The sequence below is a fragment of the Procambarus clarkii genome, chromosome 65, assembly GCF_040958095.1.
Source record: "Procambarus clarkii isolate CNS0578487 chromosome 65, FALCON_Pclarkii_2.0, whole genome shotgun sequence".
NCBI lineage: Eukaryota > Metazoa > Arthropoda > Malacostraca > Decapoda > Cambaridae > Procambarus > Procambarus clarkii.
In genome coordinates, this window is record NC_091214.1 from 25,865,009 (window position 1) to 25,883,324 (window position 18,316).

The following is an 18,316-nucleotide window of genomic DNA, read 5'->3' on the forward strand; positions in this document are numbered from 1 at the left end:
ACTCCGCCGGCTCCTCTCTCTCCCCCGAGGCTTTGATAAGCGTGAGATGTAGCGCAGATTAGAGCCAAGTAATGGCTTCCAGGATGTCTGGAAGTGAAGCTGTGGTAGGGTGGTTAGTTGACTACGTGGGCGGGGACTTGTCTGGGCGTTAGGTAGAGTGCCTACACCAATGTGTTGGTTACTTCAGTGACAAGTTGGGCATGTGCATCACGAGCGTGGAATCAGAATAGGTAGAACTGGAAGGAAAATAGGACAAGAGGAAAGACAGGGAAGGTGGTTGAGGGTTTGTTGCGTGCCTGGAAGCTCTCTAGGCTGTGGTGATCCCTCTGTGGCCAGCTGCCACGGAGCCCCAGTGGTGGCAGCAGGAAGCCCGCACATTACACTGCCTGGATTTAGCCCGCTGCCTCCTCTAGTGTCCCTCCTGCAGGGCACTTCGTCAAGCCTAACCCGTAATTCGCCTTCAGTTGAGTCAATGTCAACGTCTCATCTCTAAAGCATTACACGATTTAATACCTATTTTTGGTTCCAAAAAGTTTCAGAATTTCATAACATGCTTGCAGGGAAGCTATTTCCCCTTTAAACTTAGAACAAATTTCTATGACATTGCTTTTAACTTTTGTTCAACCCGAGACATTTATAATATTTCATAATTGATTTGAATTAAAAAAATGCAGAGACCTTTAGCCGTCTGGAAAACAAAATCCAAGTGTTTACGCCTAACATATGTAAACATGACACTACACTACACTATGTAAACATGTATTAAACATATTAACATATTAAATTTGCACATATAACATACATTAAAAAATGTATAATAAAACTTCACAACCATTTTGATGGAAAACATTCATGAACTCCACAGCTGTTTTGGTTATCTAAGTGATATCTGTATCAATATTTTTTTGTCTATGAACAAGACGATGGTATTTCACAGCACATTAGGAGAGAAATCTATCAAGATATTCCAATACTAATAATAATAAACTGCAGCTTTTCTATGATCCTATAATACGTCCATAGCTAAAACAGTTATGTATTAGCGAAAAGATCTACCATTAATGTATATTAATTAATTGTATATACACAGCTATCGGAATAAAAAATTCTCTGTAACGAGCTATCATAATTATATGGTGTGCAGGATACATATAATTGTTAATGTAATAATCTCCGTTGAGATCTGATAAAGACCGTACCCTCTGTAATCTGTAATCCTTTTTACGCTACCGCTCACAGGATGAGTATAGGCTGCACAATAAACTAGCTGCCGCCTGCGGCAACAATTGGTATAATAGTAGCGGGCGCGCACACTGCGCCTCGCAAACTATTTCGTCTGTTAACAAATCCACAAGGGCCGTGACAAGGATTCGAACCTGGCAGGCAGCGTCTGGGATGCTCTCGGACGCAGGTTCGAATCCCCGTCACGGCCCTTGTGGATTTGTTCATTTGATGCATCACGCAAGTGTGATTTCTGTGTGTATATTTCGTCTGTGTTCAAGCCCTGAGCTGGAAGGGTCGACAGAGCGCCAATCCTCAAATGTTAGCCACTGTTCACATCATCTAATTGGGGACCTGGTTGTAAACTGATTGGCGGGTTGTGTTCCAAGGAAAACAATTCGGATAAAACACTAACAATACTCACAGAGAGTAATCACACTAACGTGATGGACCAGTGAAGGTTAGTGTGATTACTGTGTGTATTGAAAGAGAAGCGTCAGAGGTAGAACATTCCTAGATGACAGCCAGAGTGCATGGGGGGAGGGGGGGATTGTTCGAAACCCTGGTCCGGCTTTAGTGGGAGCCTCAGGAATCCTCGTGTGTTTAGTAGAACTCCAGGTTGTAATCGTTTTACCATGCCGTGGCCTGATTGTCTGGGGCGCGTGACTGGGAATACTCAGTGCATAGGTTCGAATCCTCACACGGCGCCTTCGCATTTTCTCACTAGCAATATTAGAAGCCCTGTCAGCTAACAGGAGTCAAAACTCTTCTCTATTGTCTGTATGTGTAAAATAAGAGATGTCATTTAGAAAAATTCTATAATTTTCCAAATAAACATGGAGATAATTAATAAAATATATAAACAACAATATTAAATACAAAAAATTATAATGAACATATAAAATAAGGAATAAACAGAGAAATATGAATCTAGAGACCAGTCAACTATGAATATTACCGAGAAAAAACAGTCTGGACGAACTCTTCCAAGCTTATAGAGAAAGAATAAAAACTACTTCATATCAAACTAGACAAATATTTCCACAATGCCTTCAGTTACAACCACAGTTTGTCGCTTTCCCTGCATCTTGCAGCCTGTCCCAAGCTCAGCCAAAATAAACAGTTTCAACACCCTCTCAGGCCTTAGGGAGCCGGTCGGCCGAGCGGACAGCACGCTGGACTTGTGATCCTGTGGTCCTGGGTTCAATCCCAGGCGCCGGCGAGAAACAATGGGCAGAGTTTCTTTCACCCTATGCCCCTGTTACCTAGCAGTAAAATAGGTACCTGGGTGTTAGTCAGCTGTCACGGGCTGCTTCCTGGGGGTGGAGGCCTGGTCGAGGACCGGGCCGCGGGGACACTAAAAGCCCCGAAATCATCTCAAGATAACCTCAAGGCCCGTCATAGACCAACATTCACCCAACAAAACTGTACCAACCAGTAAGAAAGACGCTGATTGATTTCAAGAATGAGCTACGACGTTATATCTTGAGGTTATCTCGAGATGATTTCGGGGCTTTAGTGTCCCCGCGGCCCGGTCCTCGACCAGGCCTCCACCCCCAGGAAGCAGCCCGTGACAGCTGACTAACACCCAGGTACCTATTTTACTGCTAGGTAACGGGGGCATAGGGTGAAAGAAACTCTGCCCATTGTTTCTCGCCGGCGCCTGGGATTGAACCCAGGACCACAGGATCACAAGTTCAGCGTGCTGTCCGCTCGGCCGACCGGCTCCCCAAGACGTGTGTGAGGACGTGTGTAAAAATGACCCAAATTCCTGAATTTTTGCTGCAGCGTTAGTAGTTCTGAAGATTAAACCCCCCCGGATCCATTCCATTCCAGGCGACAAAATCCTGGATGCGGGATTGTCTGGCAAATCCGGAGCAGAAATATAAATATAGGTCGAAGGTTTCCTGTTACCCAACTGCTACAGTGGATTACAGAAGTAATACGCTCATTTTTGGGGCTTTTGATTCACAAAATAAAATCCCAGGATTTTCGACTGTTTATAGCGTTATTATTTTTGTTGGGGAAATACAACACTTTTCTAGTATAAGAAATATGTATTTCTCTCGTATATTTCTTCAGTGTCTAAGTGAATCCCATTTTCTTATTCTATCAGCATACTTAGGTACATCCGCTTTTATGCAGGTATCCTACAGTTTAGGGTAGACTGTAACAATGTATATAATTTAGGGTAGACTGTGTAACAATGTATATAGTTTAGGCTAGACTGTAACAATGTAAATAGTTTAGGATAGACTGTGTAACAATGTATATAGTTTAGGGAAGACTGTAATAATGTATATAATTTAGGGAAGACTGTAACAATGTATATAGTCTTGGGCCTAGAGTATATATATATTATTGCATAGTTTTGTCAAGCGCTAGCAATGTTATACTGCCAAGTGGCGTAACGCGGCCACATTCTCACACCCAAATACAGCGCACCACGCTGCCCATTACGCGCATCAGGTCTATAAAGAAAGCGATTCTAATAATTGTTGCGAGCCTTTCCCCCTCCTTTCCTACCATCCTGCGGGCTTCCAAGTATCTTTTATGGGGATATACACCCAGAAAATTGGATGCGGAGAGCATTATTTTTCTCAGAGTGTAATTACTAGTTGCAAAATTAGGTATATGCTCAGAGACAGTGTGCACCAAATGGGCACACAAATGGGCAAAGTTTCTTTCACCCTGAATGCCCCTGTTACCTAGCAGTAAATAGGTACTCGGGAGTTAGTCAGCTGTCACGGGCTGCTTCCTGGGGGTGGAGGCCTGGTCGAGGACCGGGCCGCGGGGACACTAAAAAGCCCCGAAATCATCTCAAGATAACCTCAAGATAACCACTTGGGTGATCGTGTCTTCGCCAGTCACGGACGTTGGCAGTATAATGCAGCGTCCACGACATTCCCAGATGAGTGTGTTGCCTTCTAGGAATATGCACATTCTCCAGACTTTTAACGTTTGGACGCAGACACGATACAGCCCTACTCCTGTCCCACCTAAGTCCACTACGAGCATATATAGCTCTTGAAATAGCACTTTCTCTGTAACTAGCTGACATTGTAACTATAAGGTGTGAAGGATTGATGAAATTGTTTATGTAATAATCTAAGATGAGGTCTGATAAAGACCTTTTGTGCCCTCTGTAATGCTTTTGCGCTACCGCTCACAGGATGAGTATGGGGTGCACAATAAACTAGCCGCCTTCGGCGACAAGCAGCTCACCATAGCCCGTGCCACTTGCCCCGCTCCTGTGCCAGGTAAGTTACGGATCACCATAGCCCGTGCTACTTGGAATTTGTTCAGAGTAGCTGAATCTATAACAGCAGCAGCAGCAGACACAATAGTAGGCCATGTTCTTGATAACATTTACCCATCAGAATGGCGGCTACCGGTGGGATCTGCAGACTTATCGCTGCGAACATATCTTAATGTCCATGTTTCGCGCTAGCGCCAATGTCTCCACTAAGAGAACGGGCTGCAATTAATTAAAGTTGCCCAGAGAAAGGAGTCAATAAGTCGCTCGTCTCATCAGGCCACGGGAACAATTAGCATAGTCGTCACAAATTTGCCCCCGACGAAGGGTTCTAATTAAAAGTAAGACGGCCATTAATGAACATGGCGGCAGGTGGTCCGGGTATAGCAAGATCCCCCTCTCATTACACACATCGTTGTCTGGGAATTGCAGAATATATCTTGGCGCTACGAGAGGCTTCGTGCCAGGTCGAAAAGGATCCTTAATGATGTTTACTCCTGCAGGAATGATGGCATTGTTGTCATCGTTATTAGTAGTTATTATTATGACTTTATTTTCTGTATTATTATCCGCGTTCATTTATCGATTACACACACGAACACAGGAGGATACGTACATACACACACGAACACAGGAGGATACATACACACACGAACACAGGAGGATACACACACACACGAACACAGGAGGATACATACACACAGGAATACAGGAGGATACACACACACACACACACGAACACAGGAGGATACATACACACACTACAGGAACATTTTGGGCGGCTCGAGATATTCCGTACATTTCGGGCACACAAAAAAGGTTAGTGGATAGAGCCGATATCTATAAAACGTCACGAAAGACACTATTACGACTGTTAGCCACATAACAGCCAAAAACCAGTGAAATGAAAGTCAAATTGCAGACGAGTGGAACCCCAACACATGGATGACAGAACTGGTGTTGCAACACAAGGGAACACCCAATTAATGGGTGACATGAACCAACAACACAAGTCTGAAGTCGGAGCCCAAAACTCGAATATAAAGGCGGTCAAGGTGGAAAAAAGAGAGATGCGGAGGAGCAACTGTGGAGCGAGAAAATCAAAGTGAAACGTTTCTGTCTCACCCCGGGGAATGAACTCGAGTCCCTCGATTATGAGCCCAGGACGTAGACCGCTGTGCTACATGACTCCATGTGCACAGGCGATGAGTCACAATAAGGTTGCTAAAGTATGTTGACCAGACCACACACTAGAAGGTGAAGGGACGACGGCGTTTCGGTCCGTCCTGGACCATTCTCGAGTGAAGGTTTTTTTTATTTCATTTATTTCTTGGTGAGAAATAAAATCGGTGACAGGATATTTCCATCATTTAACATGATATACCTGTAAGGTGACACTAGTGTGCAGTTTAGCACCTTGTGTCCCTTTTTATGTATACTGAAACATATGCTGCCATCTAGATGCTCAGAGCCATCAGAAACGTGTTATGTATCTTAGTGGTCGACACTAAGGGGGTTCGGGGGGTTCTCATAGGAACTATGGAGAGACTGGTTCCAGTGCCCTTGTCACCCCAAACGTATCCTGTGTCTGTGCCTTCTAACTATTTTCCTCTGATTCAATTCGTCACCACTCCATTCCCAGCTTTATAAGTGAGCATAATAAAGAGAGGGCATCAGGAGTCATAATTAGACGGCCTACAGTTTATGGGAAATAATCACAAGCTAGAGCCCAATGCATTCATAGCTGTAGCAAAATAAATACATGTTCCTGAACCTTTATGTGACTAACCTTTTTGCGCCACACTGACAGGATTGTTATGCGACCCATAATAAACTATTTTTAAACACACAAACGCTAAAATCCTGCCACAAAATAATTCTCAGCTTCCCCTTCCTCGCTAATACGAGCACTCGTGACCTGACCAGACTTGACACGACTCCAGTCACGACTCAGCAGTGCATGACCTCTCCCGCCGAAGCCACCCCCCCCTACCCTTCTCCTGACTCCCCCACCCCTCTCCAGACCCACCCTCCCTCACCCTTCTCCATACCCAGCCTCCCCAGACCCACCCCCGTCTTGTGAGTGAGCGCCATGCATACCAATGCTCTGCCCGCCTTGCATGTATACCGCCCCACCGCGCGCCGCAACACTCCCACTAGTTTGGAGAAATTACTTTGTGGACCTCCTCCTGTATTCCCTCCTCCTTCTTCCTTGTGCCTCTTTCTTACCCAGTTGTGAATGCATGGATCCGGCTGCAACTCCTGGGATCCCCATTTTTTTCCTGGTGAACGTTTGATGCAGTAAGCCACGACCATCCTCTTATTTTTCCATGTCTGAACAATACTTAATATCTATACTACCTCCCCTTTTTAAGATATTTGTAGATTACGTATGGACACGAGAAAAATGGGTTTTTGGTTATGTAACTAGTTCACCACATAAGTAAACTGTTTAGTTTAAAGACCAGGGAGGTCTTTAAACCTCTCTGGTTTCCCCTTTTACTCCCTATAAACCTCTCTCCTTCCCTCCCTTTAAACCATTAACTAGTACCTAAACTAGTTATGTGACTAAACTTCGGGTCGCCACCTTCAGAATGGTTATTGAGTACTCAATAAACTACACTAAGAACCTTACCTGTAAAAGAAATTGAAAAATGCATATTCTTGGGTGCTCATATTTCAAGGTGTTTATGTTGTTAAGTGCTCGGTGTTCAGATGATCTGTGAATATGCTCTCAGATTCTGATGTACTATGTTCTTAAGTACTCAGACGTCACGTGCATATGATCTACAAGTTCACATCTTGTGGCTAGTTTCTGTAACGTGAACCATATAATTTGCATAAAAATATTGATTATTTATTCGGACAAATAATAGAAGCGGCAAAAATTGTCAGGTGTTCGCCAAATACCCAGAATATATTAGAAATATCTAATTCTAAACCAAATCAAAATGACGTACCAAAGGCTCAATCACTGCTGGCAACTAAATTGTAATAAATTTTATTTTAATTTTGTTTCTGATATCATGACGCGAAAATCAAGAACGCGTGATTAACTCTCCTTAAATATTAGATATCATTCCCATTTTCGGGGACAGGACGGCTTCCTGTCGGGGTCTTCCATAGGCTTATCGAAGATACGATAAGTTGGGCTTATCGAAGTCCCCCCCACCTCCCCCAGGTTAACTACCGACCTTCTCCAGGAAAACCTACTAATAATTGTCTAACTACAGGGTACATATAAATGAATATAGGTAAAATGTGAAAGCAAACGTGCCCAACCGTTTCTGTCTCACCCCGTGGAATGAACTCGGGTACGTCGATTGTGAGCCCAGGACGTAGACCGCTGTGCTACAGGACCCCATATGTGCTAGCGACGTTATATTACCCCCCAAAAAATATCGCCGTGCGTCATCAGAAAAAAATAGTAGAAATCCACCAAAATGTTTTTGTAGTTCATTCAGTCATTTCCTAAAAACTTTAAATTATTTTGTTTAATAAATCATCTGATTAGCATATCCGGCTCTGAATAAATGTAACAAAAACTCTTCAAGTGTGCATAATAAAGGTCTTGCTGTATGGGGGTAAACTCAATGTATGGGGGTAAACTCAATGTATGGGGGTAAACTCAATGTATGGGGGTAAACTCAATGTATGGGGGTAAACGCAATGTATGTGGTAAACTCAATGTATGGGGTAAACGCAATGTATGGGGTAAACGCAATGTATGGGGTAAACGCAATGTATGGGGTAAACTCAATGTATGGGGTAAACGCAATGTATGGGGTAAACACAATGTATGTGGTAAACTCAATGTATGGGGTAAACGCAATGTATGGGGTAAACGCAATGTATGGGGTAAACGCAATGTATGGGGTAAACGCAATGTATGGGGTAAACGCAATGTATGGGGTAAACGCAATGTATGGGGTAAACTCAACGTATGGGGGGTAAAGCTCTTAATGAATGGGGGTAAACTCTTACTGTATGGGAGTACAGCTTTATAATAAGAGGGGTAAAGCTCTTATTATATAGAGATAGTTTTTATTATATGGAAGTAAAGCTCTTAACATATAGAGAAGCTCTTACCATATAGAGGCAAAACTAAAAAACAATATATATTAAATAAATACCAGTTAACATTAAACAAAATAATCAAATACACCAACTCAATTCTTTCCAGTATTCAAAAAAAATATTCTGCATTGATTAAATAATGTCAGCTATGTCCAATACATGCCGTGAATCTATAAAATAATGTTAGGTGTTCAGAATACATATTCGTAAGTTGACAGACACTTATCAATGCTCAAATAAACTCAGTACCTGTTCAATATATGGTCTTACACTTATACTTATATCCTCAAAGCGATCGCTTGGTCGCATATTATGGGGGTATAGCAGACATATTTGGCATGTCTTGATAATTTAAGTGCATTTATTGGACATGTAAGGAATCTACATATGTTCTATAACATGTTGATTCTAAAATGTTCTGATGAAGGTGATTTTAACCGAAAACGCGTTTAGCATTCTCTATTTTTCACATGTGGTTTTCCGCATATCCTATAAATGCCCTTTAGTGACCCCATGAATGCTAGTATGTCCAAATAATGCCATTGTGTAAACATTGAAATGTGGGCTAATAAATACCCTTTTATTACCAAAGAATAAAAAGCAATAAATGCACTTAAACATTCCCAAATTTTCCCATAAAAATATCGCATACATAACGACAGGTCAAAAAATAAATATGAGAGGGGAAAAAAAAGCCTGATGTAAACCTTTCCAAAAAAGTTCGTATAACGTTCAAAAAGTGAGGACGCGCTACTCTCTGCTTCATATCACTTTTTTGTTTTATCCCACGGCTAATATTACCCTGCTTTCATGATATATATATTTTCCTTAATTAAATACCTGCTGCTTTTTTGTGTCGTCAGCCGAGATAAAATTGTCGTGGTGGTCGTGGGGGTATGCGGATGATATGTGCGGAGAACAGTCAGGTATTACATACAAATATATCCAGTAATCGAGTGTCGTTACATTAATTAATATTATATCAATTAGAAGACAACAGAAATCACATGAACATGATTTACATATATATATATATATATATATATATATATATATATATATATATATATATATATATATATATATATATATATATATATACATTTATTAATGGAGTCATAAGCAAGCTGGGTATAATGACTGATCAGCGTGCACTTACAGACTGACCAATCCGCATCTGCCTTTCATAATCCTTTAACATAATGACCAATCACAGCCCAGGATACATAATGACTAGTAATGACCCATCACTAACCAGCTTACATATTTTTGGAGCAGGAATTGCTACAACTTTTAAGTTTTTTCCCCTCTAATTACAATAATTTTTGTGGAAATAAACTTGGGTTCAATTTTGGCGCTGATGGTCGTATAATTAAGTTAACGATCGGGCATCAAGCAGTAACATTCCGGAAAATTTTACATATCAGAAATAATTACTGGAACATAGAGCTTATATATATATTTCCTATGCAATATTTTGCCCGCAGCTTGTCAAGAGCATTTGAAATGGTGAGCGAGGGCTTGAGGTTTGTCATGTTCACATTAACGTATCCTTGTTTTATTTGTCCAACCGTGTGTGTGTGTGTCCATATATGTGTGTGTGTGTGTGTGTGTGTGTGTGTGTGTGTGTGTGTGTGTGTGTGTGTGTGTGTGTGTGTCTGTGTCCATATGTATGTGTGTGTGTGTGTGTGTGTGTGTGTGTGTGTGTGTGTGTGTGTGTGTGTGTGTGTGTGTGTGTGTGTGTGTGTGTGTGTGTGTGTGTTGGATTTGCTCTTTGTATTCACTTAGTAGTGGTCACCAAACTCCCAGAGATTGAACTCTCTTAGATGTGCTGTGGAGAGGGAGAGGGAGGGAGAGAGAGAGGGAGAGGGAGAGGGAGAGGGAGAGGGAGAGAGAGGGAGAGGGAGGGAGAGGGAGGGAGAGAGAGTGTGAGTTATTCCATCTATCAATATTCTATTCTGCAGAAAGAGCCACACATCTATGGATCAAGCCAATAAGTTTAGCAGACTTCCAGGCGTAACTATTGCTAGACTCGGCTACAAGTACCTCTAGGAGTTTACACCACCTGCTGAAGTAGATCTCACCAAATGTAAACTGCCAGCAGAACTATACACATACTTTACATCACTATGTATTTGAATGAAAAAAAAATCGCAGAATTCGGAGATAACTGTAACGATTGTTCAAGAAATGTGCAAGTCCCTCATTTAAAATTATGTAATACCAAAATTCTAAGCCAACTATCCAAAGTTTGCTTACTGTAGGGCGCGCATGCGCATGACTAAATTTGGACTACCTGCCATAAACATAACTAAATCCACAGCTGCCGCCCACTGGTACGGAGCATGATTAACGACGCTAACAGGCTCACCGCAAATGTTAATTGGTCTATATAGAGACTGTTGTTGGCCAGTTTAACAACTTGTTATATAAAGGACTACAAACATATTTTAAATTGTGAAATTAGCTTCACATGATTACTTGTTTTGCTAATTAAACTTTAGGGTTCAATTCCTGAGCCCAGAATGTGCCTCTATAATCTTTTTTCACTACCGCCCACGGAATGGGTATGGGGTCCACTACTGCCCAGGAGATGGGTATGGTGTCCACTACTGCCCAGGAGATGGGTATGGGGTCCACTACTGCCCAGGAGATGGGTATGGGGTCCACTACTGCCCAGGAGATGGGTATGGGGTCCACTACTGCCCAGGAGATGGGTATGGTGTCCACTACTGCCCAGGAGATGGGTATGGGGTCCACTACTGCCCAGGAGATGGGTATGGTGTCCACTACTGCCCAGGAGATGGGTATGGGGTCCACTACTGCCCAGGAGATGGGTATGGGGTCCACTACTGCCCAGGAGATGGGTATGGGGTCCACTACTGCCCAGGAGATGGGTATGGTGTCCACTACTGCCCAGGAGATGGGTATGGGGTCCACTACTGCCCAGGAGATGGGTATGGGGTCCACTACTGCCCAGGAGATGGGTATGGGGTCCACTACTGCCCAGGAGATGGGTATGGTGTCCACTACTGCCCAGGAGATGGGTATGGGGTCCACTACTGCCCAGGAGATGGGTATGGTGTCCACTACTGCCCAGGAGATGGGTATGGTGTCCACTACTGCCCAAGAGATGGGTATGGGATCTACTACTACCCTCTGGGATCAGAATGGGGCCCACTTCCGCCCATGGGATAGGTATGGGGTCCACTACTGCCCAAGAGATGGGTATGGGATCTACTACTACCCTCTGGGATCAGAATGGGGCCCACTTCCGCCCATGGGATAGGTATGGGGTCCACTACTGCCCAAGAGATGGGTATGGGATCTACTACTACCCTCTGGGATCAGAATGGGGCCCACTTCCGCCCATGGGATAGGTATGGGGTCCACTACTGCCCAAGAGATGGGTATGGGATCTACTACTACCCTCTGGGATCAGAATGGGGCCCACTTCCGCCCATGGGATAGGTATGGGGTCCACTACTGCCCAAGAGATGGGTATGGGATCTACTACTACCCTCTGGGATCAGAATGGGGTCCACTTCCGCCCACGGGATGGGTATGGGGTGTATAATAACTGAGCACAGTTATAAAATCACCTCTCACCTTGCACTAGATAACTAAAATGAGGCAAATAACATCGTAACGTCTTGCTAATATACAAAGCCCCAGCACCCACAACGCTCCTCAGTGATATCAAAAATAACGGAAACACTACAACAAAGCTCACAACTCATTTAATAAATAAATAAATGTTTATTCAGGTAAGGTACATACATACAAGAGATTTTACAAAAAATGATCTATTTATAGATAGAGCTAATACATACAATGCCTAAAGCCACTGTTACGCAAAGCGTTTCGGACATAAATACCCGAGTTTCGGGTACGTCTTAAATACCACTACTAACTCAACAACTAAGTAATATTTAAAAAAACAAATTTGACGTTTCTTCACTAACATTTGGAAATAATGAGCAGAATCACATTTCTTTACTGATATATACATAAGAGAGCACGGTCGGCCGAGCGGACAGCACGCTGGACTTGTGATCCTGTGGTCCCGGGTTCGATCCCGGGCGCCAGTGAGAAATAATGAGCAGAGTTTCTTTCACCCTATGCCCCTGTTACCTAGCAGTAAAATAGGTACCTGGGTGTTAGTCAACTGTCACGGGCTGCTTCCTGGGGGGTGGAGGCCTGGTCGAAGACCGGGCCGCGGGGACACTAAAAGCCCCGAAATCATCTCAAGATAACCACCAGTAACTGCATATTACTTCACTCATCTAAAATAACACTGGCAATGCTTGCTGATAATTATTACAATGTTCAATATGTACAATAACACCCATTAAGCCCCAATTGTGTTCCTGATAAAATAAGGTTTGATTTAATGCCTCATCATCCCAAATTGGCTGCAGTGATTGAGCAAATGATGGAAACAACGCTGGGATAATCACAACGTTTTCCCTTGTTGGCCGTTATCATTGGCGGCAGTCCACTGTGGGGCACAAAGTCCCTGTCGCTTAGTTAGATAAATGAGTATCCAGTTCACATTAACATTTAAATCCTAGAGGATATTGGTCTTTGCCAAATCAGAGTGGATGTAAGCACACAGGTTAATATAGTGGCATTGTAGCATTGGTAGTACGTACGTACACACACACACAACTATATATTATATGTTGTACCTAGTAGCCAGTACGCACTTCTCGGCCTACTATGCAAGGCCCGATTTGCCTAATGGGTCGAGTGATTTTCTTTATTTTCAATAAATTGTTTCCTATTGGTTTATTTTAAATATTATTATATTATATATTAAGAACATAAATTATTGATTTAGTTATGTCAGTTTAGGTTAAGTTAAGATAGGTTAGGTTAGGTTGGTTAGGTTCGGTCATATATCTACGTTAGTTTTAACTCAAATTTAAAAACAATTAACTCATACATAATGTAATGAATAACTTATAATTTCATAAGAAAAAAACTGAAAAATATTGAAATTCTGGAAAACTTGGCTTATTAGGTAAATCGGGCCTTGCATAGTAGGCTAAGAACTGCGTTCTGGCTACTAGGTACAACATTATATTATATATATATATATATATATATATATATATATATATATATATATATATATATATATATATAATCTCCTCAAGTCCCTAATGTTGCTGGAGACAAAAGATCATCTTGCAAGTCGCAAAATGCTGAATTGTGGTTATTTTGGTTGGTTGTATTATAATGGGTTAAGATGGGTAAGGTTAGGTAGGTTTTAAAAATCCTGCAAGGCGCCCTGCAAGACCTCGAAGCTGTTGTAACTCCCTTTGAGGTACCGAGAGCGCCACGGGGAAGAGCCGGGTACTTGCTACCATCATGGAATTACTCCAAGATTACAAATTTCAAAATAACACCGATAGTGGTAGTTATGGTGGTTTCTGGGGATAGTGGTAGTTATGGTGGTTTCTGGTGACAGTGGTAAGTTTTGGTGGCTCGAAATGAATGAATGAATCAATTATCAGGGGGAAAGCGCCAAGCCATTACGACTATATAGCACTTGAAAGGGTCAGGATGAGGATTTGGGATGGGACGGGGGGAAGGAATGGTGTCCAACCACTTGGACGGTCGGGGATTGAACGCCGACCTGCATGAAGCGAGACCGCCGTTCTACCGTCCAGCCCAAGTGGTTGGACATGGTGGCTCGAAAGTGGGAGAAGGAATGGGAACTATCAAGGAGAAAGCACCAAGCCATTCCGACAATACAGCACTGGGAAGGGGGTCAGGATAAGCATTTGGGATAGGACGGGGGAAGGAATAGTGCCCAACCACTTGGACGGTCGGGGATTGAACGCCGACCTGCATAAACCGATACCGTCGCTCTACCGTCCAGCCCAAGTGGCTTGGCTCGAAGGTGGGGGAAATGGGGGGAGAGAAGGTTGTTGTTGTTGTTATAGATTCAGCTACTCGGAACAAGTTCCAAGTAGCACGGGCTATGGTGAGCCCGTAGTGGACTTGCCTGGCACAGTAGCGGTGCCATCTGCCTGTTGAGGAGAGAAGGTAACGTCGGCTGCATAAGAATGGGGAAGCTTGTGATGGTGTGAGAGGAGAGGGGGGGGCGGAGCTACACCCTCACCCTTGGCAGTGGTGAACCCGTGAGCATTCTGGCAAGTGTGTGCATGGCCGGGCAGGCAGAGTGCGTCGTGTGTCTCGTGTGTTGGGGAGTGTGCAAGCCAGCTCCTCCTACTGTGACTCCTAGTTTTAAGTGCGTCTTATAGACACTGCAGCTCGTCCACTTTTGAAACATAATACTGAAAAGCTGTCGCTACATTCCTTGTCTTTATTACGCTGACACGAACTAAACAGCTGACTTGGTACTATATATATATATATATATATATATATATATATATATATATATATATATATATATATATATATATATATATATATATATATATATATATATAATGTGTGTGTGTGTGTGTGTGTGTGTGTGTGTGTGTGTGTGTGTGTGTGTGTGTGTGTACTCACCTAGTTGTGTTTGCGAGGGTTGAGCTCTGGCTCTTTGGTCCCACCACTCAACCGTCAATCAACAGGTGTATTCCTGAGCCTATTGGGCTCTATTGGGCTGTGTATGTGTGTGTGTGTGTGTGTGTGTGTGTGTGTGTGTGTGTGTGTGTGTGTGTGTGTGCGCGCGCGCGCCCAGTTTTCTTATATAATTTACTTCTCTTTTTTACATTTACACTGACGAGCCATTTACAGCTAATATCTTGTCAAAGTAACTTAAATTTTAAAATTTGATTTGGAGGCGTAATTAAGTGAGAATGATTATTAAGGATTTGTGTGATCTTATAACTTACTGACGCTTATTTATCTTATTTAGCAGGAATAAGAGTGTACATAATTATTAACACTGAGTAGTAAGTGACCATCTATTTATAAATCTAAGACAAGGACACTGAAAAGTCAAGTCTCATCGCACCATAGAGACGAGAGACAGCTGTATTGCCTAACTTGCCACATTACACCGGACTTGTGCGTCAATTACACCGGACTTGTGCGTCAATTACACCGGACTTGTGCGTCAATTACACCGGACTTGTGCGTCAATCAGACAGGACTTGTGAGTCACGATGCCTCTGAGAATTGAACCAGGCACTTTGCAAAAGAACACGATGCTTGCCATAGCCCGGAACTTTGATTACATCTGCTACAATGCCAAATCGCGGGAGGAGATGTGTCAAATGATCTATGACGAATCCTACCTCCAAGTGGAAGGACCCTTCAAGAATCTACGTAAGTCTTAACAATAAAACACTAGAGTCATTCCGTGATATAGGTCACTTCGTACATAAACTAGCTAACTCAACTGCAACTAATATTGAATAACCCAACAAATTACATATATGCATTTGCATGGTATATGCATGTCTACATGTACTCACCTAATTCACCTGTGCTTGCGGGGGATGAGCTCTGGCTCATTGGTCCCGCCTCTCAACCGTCAATCAACAGGCGTGTGTGTGTGTGTGTGTGTGTGTGTGTGTGTGTGTGTGTGTGTGTGTGTGTGTGTGTGTGTGTGTGTTTACTAGTTGTGTTTTTTTGCGGGGGTTGAGCTTTGCTCTTTCGGCCCGCCTCTCAACTGTCAATCAACTGTTTACTAACTACTTAAGTGTGTGTGTGTGTGTGTGTGTGTGTGTGTAATTACAACTTAACAATCATAACTATGCGATCTCTTAATAGTATGGGAAAAAACTGAAAACGCATCTTCCTTAATACAAAATTTCTAACCAGTTTCACTACTTTCCCCTTTCATATTATATTAATTTCCCTTAAATGCATACAACTATCAACAGCCAACACGTGCATACAGCATGTATTATACGCCCCTAAATATCTAACTCCCCACATGCAGTACGCTATGTATACATCATGTATTATATGCCATTTTCCCCTAATGTAACATACATACAGGTTAACCATCATCGCAGAGTCTGATGGAGCGTAATAAAGTGCTATACAACGGTGACAACTATTTAATTGGGAAAATGTTTTCATGTTAAAAAAATTTTCACGTGAACCTTGTTGTTTACATCGTCCTCCCCATTACTATAGTGCCCTTTAGCAGCTACTATAATTCTGATTTACAGTTTATAGCTTTAGTGTGCCATTTGCTTTTTCAGGGTCGGTGCTGTGTTTGTGAGCCATACGTTCATCTGTTGGTTTCATCACTTTATATGTATTTGTGTATATAAGACAATATTACCAATCTACTTTCTCGTGAAGCATATGAATTATATATATATATATATATATATATATATATATATATATATATATATATATATATATATATATATATATATATATATATATAATTTTCTGTAGTTAAAACCTACAGAAAATGGGAAAGAGGGAATCCCCCTTTCCCAGTTTCTCTGTGGTTTTCCGCATACTAATGAATGATCAGTGTTTTGTTATCATTGGTATACTGAGCAAGCTCAGTATACCCGTGTATTAGTATACTGGCGATCCTCCACGCGTCGACCTGGGTACCTCCACACCCCTCCAACTGCATCACGTGTCTTGAACACGTCTACGACCTTCCTCTCTTCTATCCCTCCCCCCCCCCCTCCCTCCCTCCCCCCCCCCCCCCTTCCATATATTTAAACCCATTCACTTGTTTAGATAGTTTTTCTAACTATGTGCATGATAGTATAAAGATGGCCGTTCTAAGCAATTAGATAGTAGAACTTTGTACTATTCACTTTATAATCTGAAAAAATTAAGCTAAAAAAAAACTTAAATATTCCTAGAGTACATATGTGTAGCATAGCACGTATGTGTAGAGCACACATATGTACTATGCAGACGACGAGTCACAATAACGTGGCTGAAGAATGTTGACCAGAGCACACACTAGAAGGTGAAGGGACGACGACGTTTCGGTCCGTCCTGGACCATTCTCAAGTCGATTGTGAGTGGTTCAGGACGGACCGAAACGTCGTCGTCCCTTCACCTTCTAGTGTGTGGTCTGGTCAACATATGTACTATATTAAGCCTCACATATCGTGAATTAGGCCCAGGAAAGTTAGGGTAGTTTAATTTCTCTTTGCAAAATAAGTAGAAAATAGTTTTCCGGTTTGTCTAACTGAATAAGTAGAAATCTTGAACGTCGGTATATACACTATGGTCCTCATCTACTACCAAAACCAAGTACTACCTCAAACAAGTACTAGTCCTTAAGTACTACCAGAACAGGAGGATGGGCTGTAAACTAGTCCTCAAGTACTACCAGAACAGGAGGATGGGCTGTAAACTAGTCCTCAAGTACTACCAGAACAGGAGGATGGGCTGTAAACTAGTCCTCAAGTACTACCAGAACAGGAGGATGGGCTGTAAACTAGTCCTCAAGTACTACCAGAACAGGAGGATGGGCTGTAAACTAGTCCTCAAGTACTACCAGAACAGGAGGATGGGCTGTAAACTAGTCCTCAAGTACTACCAGAACAGGAGGATGGGCTGTAAACTAGTCCTCAAGTACTACCAGAACAGGAGGATGGGCTGTAAACTAGTCCTCAAGTACTACCAGAACAGGAGGATGGGCTGTAAACTAGTCCTCAAGTACTACCAGAACAGGAGGATGGGCTGTAAACTAGTCCTCAAGTACTACCAGAACAGGAGGATGGGCTGTAAACTCATACCACCAAAGAAAAAAAAGACACAAATGGAGAAACCAAGGCACAGAGACATAGGCACAGA

General features: G+C 42.5%; 1 protein-coding gene and 1 long non-coding RNA gene across 9 annotated transcripts in view; one reads left to right on the forward strand and one right to left on the reverse strand.

Moving 5' to 3' along the window:
- The window catches only part of LOC123771005 (uncharacterized), a 424,821-nt gene that overhangs the window by 317,823 nt on the left and 88,682 nt on the right, over positions 1-18,316 (reverse strand). The gene's annotated exons all lie outside the window — the stretch shown is intronic.
- The window catches only part of LOC138354973 (F-box/LRR-repeat protein 20-like), a 91,988-nt gene continuing 88,381 nt past the window's right edge, over positions 14,710-18,316 (forward strand). For 3 of the 5 annotated variants that reach the window (XM_069309657.1, XM_069309660.1, XM_069309661.1), the window contains exons 1-2: positions 14,710-14,816; positions 15,438-15,850. In XM_069309657.1, the coding sequence (XP_069165758.1) occupies positions 15,688-15,850 (163 nt within the window). In that variant the 5' untranslated portion in view covers positions 14,710-14,816; positions 15,438-15,687. Of the gene's footprint in view, positions 14,926-15,437; positions 15,851-18,316 lie in introns of all 5 variants that reach the window. The other 2 variants (XM_069309658.1, XM_069309659.1) reach the window with 2 other exon arrangements.